This window comes from Glycine soja, chromosome 18 (assembly GCF_004193775.1).
Source record: "Glycine soja cultivar W05 chromosome 18, ASM419377v2, whole genome shotgun sequence".
Lineage (NCBI taxonomy): Eukaryota > Viridiplantae > Streptophyta > Magnoliopsida > Fabales > Fabaceae > Glycine > Glycine soja.
In genome coordinates this window covers 1,394,195-1,408,327 of record NC_041019.1, presented here as the reverse complement: position 1 = coordinate 1,408,327, position 14,133 = coordinate 1,394,195, and the positions used below count along the sequence as shown (strand labels likewise).

General features: G+C 30.2%; 2 protein-coding genes across 2 annotated transcripts; one reads left to right on the top strand and one right to left on the bottom strand.

Annotated features, from left to right (window-relative positions):
- The first annotated feature begins 7,420 nt into the window (after positions 1–7,420).
- Positions 7,421–9,080, top strand: LOC114395864 (protein DOWNSTREAM OF FLC-like). The gene is made up of 2 exons (XM_028357730.1): positions 7,421–7,629; positions 8,474–9,080. Exons 1-2 carry the CDS (start codon positions 7,488–7,490, stop codon positions 8,803–8,805), a joined length of 474 nt encoding a protein of 157 aa, XP_028213531.1. The 5' UTR covers positions 7,421–7,487; the 3' UTR covers positions 8,806–9,080.
- Positions 9,081–11,299: 2,219 nt separating this feature from the next.
- LOC114395846 (ETHYLENE INSENSITIVE 3-like 5 protein) lies at positions 11,300–13,070 on the bottom strand. The gene has a single exon (XM_028357713.1). The coding sequence runs from the start codon at positions 12,911–12,913 to the stop codon at positions 11,483–11,485; it is 1,431 nt and encodes a 476-aa protein (XP_028213514.1). The 5' UTR covers positions 12,914–13,070; the 3' UTR covers positions 11,300–11,482.
- Between the last annotated feature and the right edge of the window lie 1,063 nt (positions 13,071–14,133).

Sequence of the window (14,133 nt, the reverse complement as noted above, 5' to 3'; positions counted from 1 at the left end):
TTTAAAAAACAACTTCCTCAACAATAAATTAAATATGCATTAAACTTCAAATTATTTAAAATAATTATTCTAAATTTTAAATATTTAATGTTATAAAATAAAAGAAAAATAAGTTTGATAAAAAATTATGACCCGATAATATAAATCAATTTTATATTATTATCCAATCATAAATCATCATAAAAATAAACTTATTAACTTTTATAATAATTATATTAAAAATCATACCACCAAAATTTTGTTGATTGATTGACTCTAAAAATTTTGTTGTACTAACCATTCATAATCATTAAACTCTAAATAAAAAGCATCTAGGGTCATATTGTATTTTCTTTGAAATTAATCATAATTAAAATAATTTAGAGTTATTGTGCATATGAGTCTTAGATTTTATATTTTTTATTGAAAATTGTTGGCATACATAATTTCAGTCTACATTTATGATTTATAGAACATGTAGATCAATTAATAAAGAGATTACTTTAATTTATCCTGTGTTTCAAGTTTAAGTTTTAAAGATGTAATTATGTTAAATATTTAAAAGAATTATTTTTTATCGTTCATAATAATTCTAAGTGGTTCGAGTATGATTGTTTCAATTCCAATAAAACATACATTATATAATCTCTAAACAAAATACATTGTTGAATGGCGTAGACTGCATTTAGGAATGGTAAAGTGGGACAAAAAGGGAAAAAAATTAGACTTGCTCTGCCATCGAGTATTAGATTTTGTACTTATTTTAATGAATGTTGTTCACATACATAATTTTAGGCTACATTTATGAATCACCAAACAAGTAGATTAACTTTTGAATGATTGTTTAAACTTAATGTGGTTTTGAGTTTGAATTTTATGAATATAATTGCATGAATATTTAATGAATTTAATAGCTTTATATATGATTTATTTTATTACTCAATACTCACTGATGAAGAGATTTATGACATATTTGAAAGAACAATTTCACAACATATCTACCATAAAAATCACGTCATTTGGTTATATAACGGAGGAGTTTGATTCTTCTCTATTTACTGAAACCTTTTTAGTTGGAGATAGGATCCACAAAAACATTGTGTCTTCCACTTCAGCTAGAAGCTTTTAGCCTTTTAGTACTGGAGATGAGTTTTTTCCATGATGGAGAAGTTGCTCCTATTGCTTTTAGTAAACACAGAAAGAATGTTGACGTGCATTACGAATTTAGTTCCAAACGCGTACTTATTAGCTATAGTTTGCATAAAAATTATAATTCAAACCAATAGTGCCATTGTAAATAATATAATTTATTTATGTATTTTTAATATTCAAACTAATGTGAGATGAGACAAATAGGAAGACACTGGAACGTACAAAATCAAATATATATTTGAATGAGGATGGAAAATTTTAATGTAATATAAATAAGACAAATTAAAGAAGAAAATTTATACCGAAATTGGTATGATGTTTATGGTTTAACGCCCTCAGTGTCCGCAAGCTGCTGCAATTTGTGGAACCTTAACTTCCCAATCCCCACCGCACGGATGCATATCAAAATCCAACCAATTTTCTCTAAAAGGTCTTTTGGAATTAAGTTCTTTTTACTAAATCTGGGTAATACATAAACAACGTTTCTTATGTAACGCTTCGTCTTTTTTCCCAGTCTGACATTGTAAAATTGTTGCTTCTCTCTCTCTTCCCCTGAAAGTAAGTAATTGACAATGGAGTGAGTGAAGAATGGCTTTAAGTCTTTAACTCCATTTGTCATGTTTACCACATTTCGAGAGATAGAGAAATCTTAACAACACATTTTCATTATTAGTTATTTGTTAAATTATAATAAAAATATGTATTACTATATATCACTTATAATTTTATAATTTTTAATAAATTTTAACTAATAAAAAATGTATTAGTAAAAATATATAAAAAAGTATATTTATTAACCCTTTTCTTTCGCAATAATACTGCATCCACTTTTATATCTCTTGGAGGAATATATATATATATAACATTATTGTCAGTATGTTCTAACTAAATTCGTTTTATTTTTATAATAATTTTTACAATTTTATAACACAATCATATAAAGTCAGTAGTTGTGATATTGAATATATAGTCAATTCACAATTGGGTTAAAAAATTGGGCAACAGTCGTGCATGAGCTCCCTGAGAAAATGACTGATCCAAGAGTTGTCGACATATTTATTCCTTTAAATTATTTATGGTACAAATACCTATTAGTGGGAAGTTATTTAACTATCATAAAACCTTGCCGAACACAGAAATAGCTATTACCTAATTGAGCAAGGAGAAACCGAGTTTGCAAAGATCGATACGCATATTTACATTTTATTAATTATTAAAATGGCAACAAAAGTTTATTTAAAATAATAAAGGCTCACGTTGTATAATATCCTCCACAAAATTTGTTTGTGATGCATGCGATTGATGCTTTCTTTTTCTTTTTCCCATTTTTTTACGCAAACAAAGTTTCTGCTTTTTGGACCGCGAATTCAAAAAGGGCCAATTGAGGGTTGGCCCTGTAAAGACAAAAGCTCTGAGAGCATCCTTTCAGAAAAAGCGTGTAAATGATGGGAGAAAAGAATGAATGGGTTTCTAGGTACAAATAGAAGCCACCAGAGTTTTCATTTGTTTTGGTAAGCATCATTGCCGTAATACAACTTTCCGGAAGATTTCTGCTTACTGAGAATTATACTATTATTATTAAAGTTTAAGTGTGATGCACCTATAGTGTAACATAGGTTTATACTATTTGAATTAAAAAACTTATTATAAATGATGATTTTTAATTGAATAATAATGTAAAATTAGTTTATATTTAGTGTAGTCTTTTTTCTCCTAGGAGTTATTAGGAGGCTTCAAATTATTTTGAGAGTGAATTTTTGCGAAATTATTCTCATTAATCATTTTTTAATTAAAAGTTCTTATTAGATATTTTATTAAATAAATTCCATTTAATGTATGATATATTTTTCAAAAAAAATATATAAACATTTACTTTAAGATTACATGACCATAAATGAATAATTTATCTAAAATATAACCTGCATAAATATTGAAATAATATTACTATATGAAATAGTTGGATTATAAAATTTAATATATACTGATGGTCAATTATTCATTAAAGAAAGTAATTTCACCAAGAGTTAGTCATAATCCCTTCTCACTGTTATTATTATTCTCCTCATTGTGTAAATATTGATACAATATAAAAAAAATAATATTCTTTAATTTTAATCTTTACTTAAATTATATTTATTTTTAGTTTCTATATATAATAAAAAAAAGTATATAGAAGAGTATCTTGTGATGGACTACAAAAGTATACAGAATTTTTCAATATTTTTTTAAAGGATTAAAAATAAATAAAATTTAAAAAATAATTGGTTTTAGAAAATGACATTTTGAGATAAGTGGTATAATGATTTATTGTCTTAACATTTTATATAAAATTAACCAAACAAGCCAGGTGGTATAGTGGTTTATTGTTTTATTATTGTATAAATTTATGACTTAAATTCTTACCAAAATTCTTTTTTTTTTTTTACTTCCTTTAACTCTTTGTCACATAAATGTCATGAAAATAACTTACATGAGTGTCACATCAATATTAATATATTACATTAAAGTTAATGTTTGAATTTAAATAATCAATTAAACAACCAACCGATAGAAGAACATATATACTTTTTTAATTTTAATGGATTGAAAATAAATGAAATTTAAATAATAATTGATTTTAGAAAATGACATTTTCAAGAAAAAATATAACTTAAAATATAGATTAAAATAGTAAAAAATAATTGAATCAATAAATATTATTTATTAAAATAAATTAAAATACACAATATAGATATTTAAATTGATTGAAAATATTGATTATTAACTTTAACCAAAAAAAATCTCTTTCACCAATAACTGATTAAAAAAATATACTCCGCAGAATAAGTAGTACACATCCATCAATAACTAATACAAATAAACATTAACTTCAAGACATAACCATCAATAAACTAATAGTACTAAATAAACATTGACTTCAAGATTACATAACCATAAATGACTAATTTATCTAAAATATAATGTGCATGACTAATTTATCTAAATAAACATTAACTTTGCATGACTAAGTGCTAATTTAACACGTAAGCCGCACGTAAGTATTGGACTCTTGCACTAAAATTCGGAACATGGTTCAAATCCTTTCACAAAGGATTTACCAACTCAAAGTAAATGTCAATTTATATTTATATTTATATACTAAAATGAAAAGGCTCATTTCCTAGATAATAAGATACTTGCTCCTTTGAAATAACGAAATTTTCAAATACTTCCAATTTCCAACACTATATTCGATTAACAGACGGAAAAGGTGAGTGTTAAATGAACCACCATATATACAATATGCTTTATTGCCACGGGATTAGTATGTCCCATTATCTATGGAAAACACAAGTCTATAAGCATCCTTTTCTTAATTTGGATCGCAACTAAACTACCAATTATACATTTCAGGTTATTAGGCACATGAGCTTATCAAAATGAAAGATGTGTTAGTGATGAAGACAACTATATAGTATATTATATGATATAGTATATTAGTCTCTTCAGTCTTCAGTTACAAGGACCGGTAAATTTAGTTTTTTAAATCACAAAAATGGGTTTTAGTCCTTAAATTTACCTTTCTAAGCAAAAGAAGAGGTAATGAAACTCTAATCACAGAAGAATGCATTATCAAACACCTGTTAAAACTTTTCCTTCATCTTATCTTTACTAGGCCCTAACATCATATAAAGCAGGGCATTTGGAAACTTCTTTTGAAAAAATTACTATAAAACAAAATCCGTGGGGCCCGGGCCTTGAAGACTCTGGGTACGTACCTCGAACATGGCCTACTTTTTTTGGCAACATTTATTTGGATATATACTTTTCACTCGTCCAAATTATTCACGATAATGATACTGATGAAGAAACTGACAACTAATTATTTTTTGGGGACTTACATAAGGGTAGAAGGTTAATCAAGGACCGGTGTTAGTGCTAGGTACACCATGATCAATATAACAGCTTTTACTCTTCATGTAAAAACTACCAACATTATCTAGAAGGAAGATTAATGTTAACGTACGTAGCAAACTCAAGAACTGCCAAATAAGACACAAACATGCATATTGTAGAGAGACAAAGATCAAGTAGTGTAAAAAGAGGTTATGTTGCCTAACATTTAGTACGAATAGCGAATTGAAAAGGGAGAAATTTAGTTTTTCTTTTTTCTTTTTTAAATCAAATTTGATGTAGAGATTACTGATTTTCCGATAGATTTTTTTTTAAAACAAATTAACCAAATGAGTTTGTGAAGATTTTACTCTCTTTCTTTCAGATTATATAATGTTTAAAATTTTGACACATTTATTTAATAATATTATTAATTTATTGAATTTAAAAAAAAATAATCAGATAACTTCCTGATATATCATTTATTTATCTAATTAATAATTCATTTATTCTTCTTATAACCCATTAAATATTGATTAAGGATAATCTTTAAAAAAGTATTTAATGTAATATTGATTTTGTAAAACAACATATATTTTAAAATAATTTTTTCTCTCCAAAACATCATATAATCTAGAATAGGAGTAGTCATAAAAATGAGAAGTTACGAATTTTAGATTAAAAAAAATTAAAAGAGAGATCAAATTTGTTTAATTTTAAAAATGAAGAAACTTAATTGACTTTAAAAATTTAAAAAGGATAAAATGATATATTATATAAATTAAAGGGCCAAAACATCATATAATTAATCGTTTTCCTTTCTTTCCTTTTGGTCAACCTTTTATTTTCTTTTCAAAATAATGAAAAACAACGGATTGGATCCTTTATGGGCTATTAAGGCATTAAAAGTTAAGTCAAGAATGTAATCTGTGGACCGTGGTAATGGGATATTGTTGGGCGGAGATAGGTCCAATGGGATTTGAATGGTTTATGTTTTTAGCTGTGATATTCTCACTCCCTCTTTTCTTATTTTTCCACTCCCAATTTTTTTCGTGAAATTCCTATTCTATCCCTCCTTTCACATCTCCACCCTCTAGACACACCCCCACTCCCACCTTTTTAATCTTCTTTATACATCTTTTCACTTTCTCTTCTATAAGCATTGCATTTCCTTGTTATCCATTGCCTTCTTCATGTGAGTTTTCGTACCTCCATTCTTCTTTGGTAACATCTCGTTAGTTTTTTTTTTTTTTTTTTTCACGTGCCGTTGATTGAACGAAAACTAATTTTTATTATGTTAAAATACACAATGAAAAGACGACACAAATGGAAGCTAGAATTTGCATCGAGATGATAAACCAATGTTTGCACATTAGTGTCAAGAGTTTTATAAGGGGAAACTACAAGGAAACTAAACTAATTAGGGTAATAAATAATGCAACATGGCTAACATCCCAAACAGGTTAAGAAGAAATTGTATGTGAGGCTCAGGCACATGTTTGCTAGGATATGAATCCTTTCTGTCCCACAAATAATATATAATGTTCAGCAATATTCAGCCATGGTTGGATTCTCACTTTTATTGTGATCCTTGACTTCTATATTGTTCACTATGTACCATTAATTAATTTATTGTCAGACAAGTCCTGAAAGTCTTCCCCTGATTATGTGCCTAGTTCTTCCCAAGCTTGCTCTTAATTTTGAATTTCCTCCCGTCTGATATTGAATTTAGTTTTAGATATTTTTTTCTGTAATCTAGTTTTTTTTTTAGTCCTTATAAAATGTGTTTATTTTATTTTTTATTCTTAAATATTTTTTATTTTATGTTATTTTTACTGTTCAGAATACTTTTTATTATTATTCAAAGTATTGTTTAAAGAACTTTAAAGATAAAAAATAAAATAAATATATTTTAGAAGAATTAAAGCAAATTTTTTTTACAATGACAAAAATAAAAAAATACTAAATTATAGAAACAGAAAATATATTTAAATCTTTGATTTTATATAAGGAAATAGTTCAATACCAAACGTTAGTAAAATAGTGGAGTACTAATATTTTGGAGATCAAAATGGCACAGCAGAAATATCATCTTCCTCCCTAGCATTCATTTATGTCATTTTTTCTCTTTTCTTGTTTTGAGTACAAAAGGATTTTCATGACACGTAACGAGAACTTATGCATGTGCTGACTAATGTTTTATAAAACGCAAAAGTTTCAGCCTGTAAAATCTTAATGGTAATATATAAGAAGGGAAGGTGCGGAGAAGGGGCATGTGGAATTGATGGCAGCGATCCCAAGTAGAGACTCGGAGACATGATTCACTTCTTATGGCGCACTAGACGCGTGCACTGAAAAAGATAGCTTGCAAACCTCAAGTCTTCTCACTTCTCAGTATAAGAAACCCATGCATGCATCTCCTTCCATTCCATTCTCTCTTTCCCCTGTAATCTCTATATATTGTTTACAATTATTCGAGAGTCATGGCAACAAGGGTGCTTTTGTTGATGGCCCTCACCCTCTATATCTTCCCCATTGCTACAGCAACATTCCATGTCAAGGGTTCCGTTTATTGTGATACCTGCCGTGCTGGATTCGAAACCAATGCCACCTTTTATATTCGAGGTACATCCATTCATTAATATCCTGAATAAATCCTTACATGTTGTATATATTAACATAACAAATGTCATATTTAAAATTTTGTGTCTTGACAACGAAAAATTATTACATGGTGTTAACCAGAGAATCATCATCTCAATCAATTTCCATATGATATAGACAGAGTTATATTATTTCTTTCTCATAAATTAAAATTTTTGTCAACATATCATCTATAGATTAATCGAGATCATAATCATGTATTAGTTCCTGAATCATGTAATTAATAATCTTTCCTCTACAGCCTGTTTAATATTCCTTTTGAATTTATATATAAGGAAATTAAAACAATTAATTTCACACTGATTAATAAAATTAGTTGAAATCATTTAATTTTATTAATCTCAAATAAAAAATAAAGTTATTTATGAAATGTCTTTTAGATATCATGAATAAAAAAATAGTTGAAAATAAAAGAAGAATTAAATAAAATATATTTTAAAAATAATATTATTAAATATAACAAAATTAATTAAATTTACTTGTATTTAAATTCATCTTATAAAATCATTTTTTTACTTATATATGAATCTAAACGAAATATTTGTTGCAAGAACTATTCATACTACAATTTCGGCCATAGTATCAAGACTTTTTGGAGTTTTGATTGCAATATGAGACCCGAATCGTGATTGCAATTTAAAATCTTATTTTATCATAAAGAAAATGGATAAATCGATAGTTAACAATACAAGATCCATTCTTAATAACATCATTTGAGGCTAACCAATTTGCTGTGGTGAATATGTGTAACTAACTAAGATTAATGCATGTTTCTATGTTGCATGCATGTGACACTTGTAATTAGGTGCAAGGGTCGGAATTCAGTGCAAAGAGAGGAAGACCATGAAGGTAGCTTTCTACTCTGAGGGTGTGACGGACTCCACGGGAACATACCACATTGAGGTTGAAAATGACCACCGTGACAATATTTGCGAATGCTTGCTTGTTAAAAGCCCTATCAAATGGTGTAGCACCCCAGACTCTGGGCGTGACAAATCCAGCATAGTACTAACCCACTACCAAAATGGCATAGTCAACCATCTTCACTATGCAAATGCTATGGGTTACTTGAGGGACGAACCCTTGCCTGAATGCCACAAACTGCTTAAATACTACTTGGCAGACTCAGATGTTTGATCAATAAGGTAGAAGAACGACTTGTTCTTTGTTTAAATCATGTGTTAATTTAACGACGGATCTATTTCTATGGTTAAGTATTTGTTGACATCAGAGTGGTACTATGTATTAGTTACTAGCTTGTTACTACTTAGTTTTGCTTCATATGTCTGTTTGTAATTAAGTCACTTAATTGTGGCGTCGTAATGATTGATGATGTTTAAGTCTCTTATTTAATTTTATGACAATGAAGAGAAAAAAGGGTACAGACAATGCTAAATGCATGGTTTACGACACATGGTAAAGTCAATGACAATTTATATATCGTATTATTTTTACAGTTTCATCAAGATTTATATTTCTTTATTTTTTTAGAAAAAAAAAACTTTATATCCGTTATAAAAATCATCGTAAAAGATGTTGTTAACATAATTTTTCAATTTTCCTATAAACTCTAAGTCTCTAACGACAAAGTTTTTTCTTGAAATAAAATTATTTCATCAAAATGTTATTAGCAGTGTCTCATTTTTTTGTTAAATTTTTTACGGACAATAAAGATCTCCCTCAAATTTGTGAAGAGAAGATTTCTCTGGATCGAAATCAAGAATACTTTTAATAAATTATCCATCCAAAAACTTGTTAATTTGTTACAAGAAAGGGTAAGGATGAGAATGTATAGAGTCTAAGTAAGGTCCTATACATAGTATTCGTTCATATACTTATATTTTAAAAAAAAATTCATATCTATATACTCATAATAACTTTAAAAAAAAATTCATAGTACTCGTATAAGTAATAATTTTAATCCTCATTCTTGTATCTGCTCAGTATCAATATACTCATAATCGTATTTACGACCCGCATTTTATTTATGTATAAAGTTAATAAATTAATAAAATTATATTAATTAAAAATGTACTCTTAAGTAACTCAAACATAATATTAAAAACATCAATACATAATACTACCTATGGTCCTATATATAAGAAACAATTATATAATATATCAAGATCAATATAAGTGATTAAATTAGTTAATTTGTCATAAATTTTATTTTTTTTAATATTATCCATTACATTAAATAATTTAAGATGTGGTTATTTTTCAAAGACAATTTTCTATCCATTAAATATACATTGTTTTGTCGATAGTTCAATAAATGAACCACTTTCACGAGAAAGAGAGTGCATATCATTAATTGATCTCATAATTAATTATGGGTAAAAAGAAAATTTAATAATAAAGTAGTCTTACTTTTCTTATAATTAGGATAAAAAAAATGTTACATTTTATTTCTTATATATAGGAGTAAAGGTGATATTAGAAACTAACTAACATAACAATGATTCCTCTAAACTTAAGTCATAAATAAAAAGTGTTAAAATCATAATCATTCAATATTACAAAAGTTATTAAATATATATAAATCTACACTACTAATTTGAAACATCAAATAATACAAAATATTAAGACGTCAATCTTAAAAAAATTTGTCAATAAAATCATAAATTTAAACATAAAAATAAGTAGTAGTTCAATATACTTATATGGAATGTGAAACAAATTTAATATAACGATATTGAATTAAAATTCTTTATTATCTATTAGATTATTATTATTAATCATAAAATTAAAAAAATATAATTATTTTTTTATAAAAAAATACATATATAATATAAATTATTTACTTAAATACAACATATTCTAATTACATTAATATATTAATATATATGACGCGCCCGAAGTAAGGCAGGACACTATAGTATTGATATCGGCACCCGTGAGTAATACCTGCCCCCAATCCCAATCTCAATAAATTAAGTAATTAGCCTCTCTTTTTACCAATACTTTTAAGAATACGCATATGATGTGAGTTCATTTTTTCATCCAAAAGAGGATAACGTGCTAAAGAAGAATGTTGATGTGGCTCAGATTTATAAAAGAAACTTTATAAAATCACACAATTCCCAAGGATTCGCAACCGTATGTTGAAAGTTAATGAGCCATACATCTACTTACCGCCTTTGCAATTTTCCTCTGTTATCTGTTCCAAATAATATTTTAATTTAATTTCTATCAGTTTAATTAGCTGTTATACTGGCATGGAATATGTAAATTAGGAAAATGCTGGGTAGCAACAAAACAATCAATGGTAGTTAATTAATGACTGCGAGGCTTTGTTAGATGAAGATCAGGTGTGAACTCTTCTTGAAAGCTTCGGAGAGAGTGATATTCCTTGCACCCGTCACATGCATGTATTTTACTACATGATATGATGCATGCTTACATCATTGACAACACGTACTCTTAGGCTTCGGATCACACTAATCAATGCACTTAAAACCTTGATTAATCAATTAAAATAACAATCTATTTATTATAAAAATAATAATAAACTGTAAAAATAATCATGAAAATTCAATTTTTCGTATCCCCATAATTTTTTAATCAATGCTGCGAGAATATGGATTAATATTTGTATTAGTTTTTATCAAAAATACACATTACAAAAAAAGAAAAAGAAAAATAATTTGATATTACTAAATTTAGTAACTAGTAATACATTAAATTTTTGTAGTAACTACTCCGACTGTAATTATGATAAGATCAATAATTGTATATATCCTAATTAACCACAGTACCTTACTAAAACTTAAAGCAAAAGCATTAAAATCAACACTGTTAAAGTGAAGATGCACTATCCTTGCGTTGGATGGGTTCCCAAGCCCCAAACTGAGGCTGCATCCTCTTGTCCCTGTCCCTGCGGAATCTGCGCCGGAACATTTTGAGCAAAGTCCATGTTATCTCTCACCAACAACTCTAACGCAGCCTGCAACTCAAGATTTTCAATGGCGTTAAGCCAGTAACAAGGGTCATCTTCCAATGTGCCACTCCCACCAGCAGCCTCACCAAGGTTCACATCATTCTGAAAAGCCACGTTCATCAAATCATCCAAACTTGTGATTGGTGGTGCATCATTGGAGAGATAACGGTGAAATGGAAGAACATCGCTATCCACTGTTCGGAAAGCACACAGAGCCTCATGGTCCAGCCTCAAGTTCTTATCCGCAAACTCCATAGAAGGCTCACTCTGTGGACACCCTGCGTTTTGACAAGCATACAGCTTATCCACTAAAGCATCAGTACTACCAAAGCCAAACGCGCCCTTCCTCTTCAAAAGTTGAGGTTCATGAGAACCAGAAAACCCTTCTTCTTCTTCTTCTTCTTCTTCTTCTTCTTCTTCTTCTTCTTCTTCTTCTTCTTCTTCTTCTTCTTCTTCTTCAAGGTTGTCATCATCATTAGATATTTTGAGGCACTTCTCGGTTAGATCTAGCAAAGCCTCTTCATGGTTCATGACTTTTGACCACGTGGCACTGTCCCTGGCAGTCATCTTATCTTGCAAGGTCTTGGACTGAGTCACCAGCCTTCTGAGTTTATCAAAATCTGGAGATATGTGTTTGATAACTGCGGCGAGGACAGAAACTTTCCAAGCCTTTTTCAAGTCATGGGGCTTTCTGTAAGGAGGTGGGCCGTTTTCTTGGGCCAGAAGGCCCTGTTCGCCCCACCAGATTTCCTCCCCGTTGGGCCACCAAGGAGGGGAAAGCCCTCCCTCCAAAGGGAACCTTCTCTGTGGAGGGGCACAGTGTTGCATGAGAGCGGAAAGAAGAGACCCTAGGGTTGAGTCTTGCAAGTCTTGGAGGAGGTGTATGTAGGAAGCAATGTCAAGGTCAATGTCTTTTGAGAGGAGTGGGAGGTACTTTGAGACTGCGACGGGGGCGTTTTGGTCAAAGCGGATTTGGTCCTTCCACCACTTGCGGAGGCTACCGGAGGAACCGGACATGGGTTTTCCCTTCTCGGGGATGATGCCGTAGACGAAGCCTTGGGCGTTGCAGACCTCCATGATCTTCACCATGTACTTGAGAACCGAGTCTTGTGCTCGTGACATCTTCTTCCTCTTCGATGCCTCTTGTTTCGCTTCCACGTCTGGTTCCTGTTTCTGCCGCTTCTCCTTCAGCTTCTGCAGAAGGACTCGGTCCTTCCACATGCGTTTCTTCAGCTTCTCGTAGTCGATATTGCACTCCGCTTCACTCATCTCCTCCACTATCTCTTCTTCTCTGATCAACACCATGATGTCGTTCTGATATATCTAAGATATCGTAATTTCTTGAGATATGTATCTGTGCAGTTAAAACACGGAGAATTAAATGTGTTTATCCATAGGATAAGAAGGAATGGATACTGCAAGTTGTAATATGAGATAACGGAGGTGTATAGCATTAATTAGCATGATGGAGGAAAAGGAATTTATATGAGTAGATGAAGGTGGGGGAGTATGGCTGTCTTGAATATAAAAAGAATGGAGGAATATATGAAGACAAAGGAGGCATTACCGAGATGTAGGCGAGTGATGCAGTGTGGCCAGTAATCTGAGGAAAACGTGGAATTGGTGCCAGGTGTCGAGGGAAGGCGGTTTTGCTGCATATATGGCTGTTGAGGAGTCTATTATAAACTTCGCAAGGGACAAACGATATTGTTTGCAATTATGATTTATGATGTTTCATGTTTATGAGCTGGTTTTTGACCAAGGTGGTTCATGGTGTGATGGCCAACGTAATGAACCTTTTGGCTATGGATAGGACTGAACGTTTAGTTATGTTAATGACTAATGAACACCGCACAGGACTGTCACGTACGTACAGTAGTACAGCTTGAGCCTCGTTTTGGTCGAAGATATAGACCTATGGGACCTTTTAAGTTTTTTTTTGTTGGGTCCAAGACCTTGGCGTAGGGATAGGCGTAGGGATAGAATTTGGATATGGGCAATTGAATTCTGCAACTCCCTTACTGCATTTTCTAGTTTTCTCAAAATCCTAACTACCCCTTATATTTTCTTTGGATCCTCTGCTTTCCTTCTTCCTCTTCTTTCTCCCATAGTCAGCACAAGTTTAGATCTTCCCCTTTTCTATTCTTCTCTTCTTCTCGACTCAACTAAATTCTTCATCTTGGAATTGACATTCTTATTTTGAGTTTTGGATTTGTTTCCAGATCAAGCATTCTGTAAGGGTATAAATACCTTACGGAATGAGTTTTAAGAAAGAAAAAATCTTACGGAACACTCTTTTCGTAAGCAAAAATAGTGCTTCCTGAATGATCATTCAAGAAGATAAAAAAAATACACTTCTGGAAAGGCTATTCCATATTGCAAATTTTGCTTCTGGAATGGTTATTCCATAAGCTAAAATAATGCTTTTTGGTACATCATTTTCGGAAGACACAAAATACACTTCCAAAAAGACTACTCCGAATCATAGTCGTTGCTTTCAGAAGGGTTTTCCGTAAGCACAATAA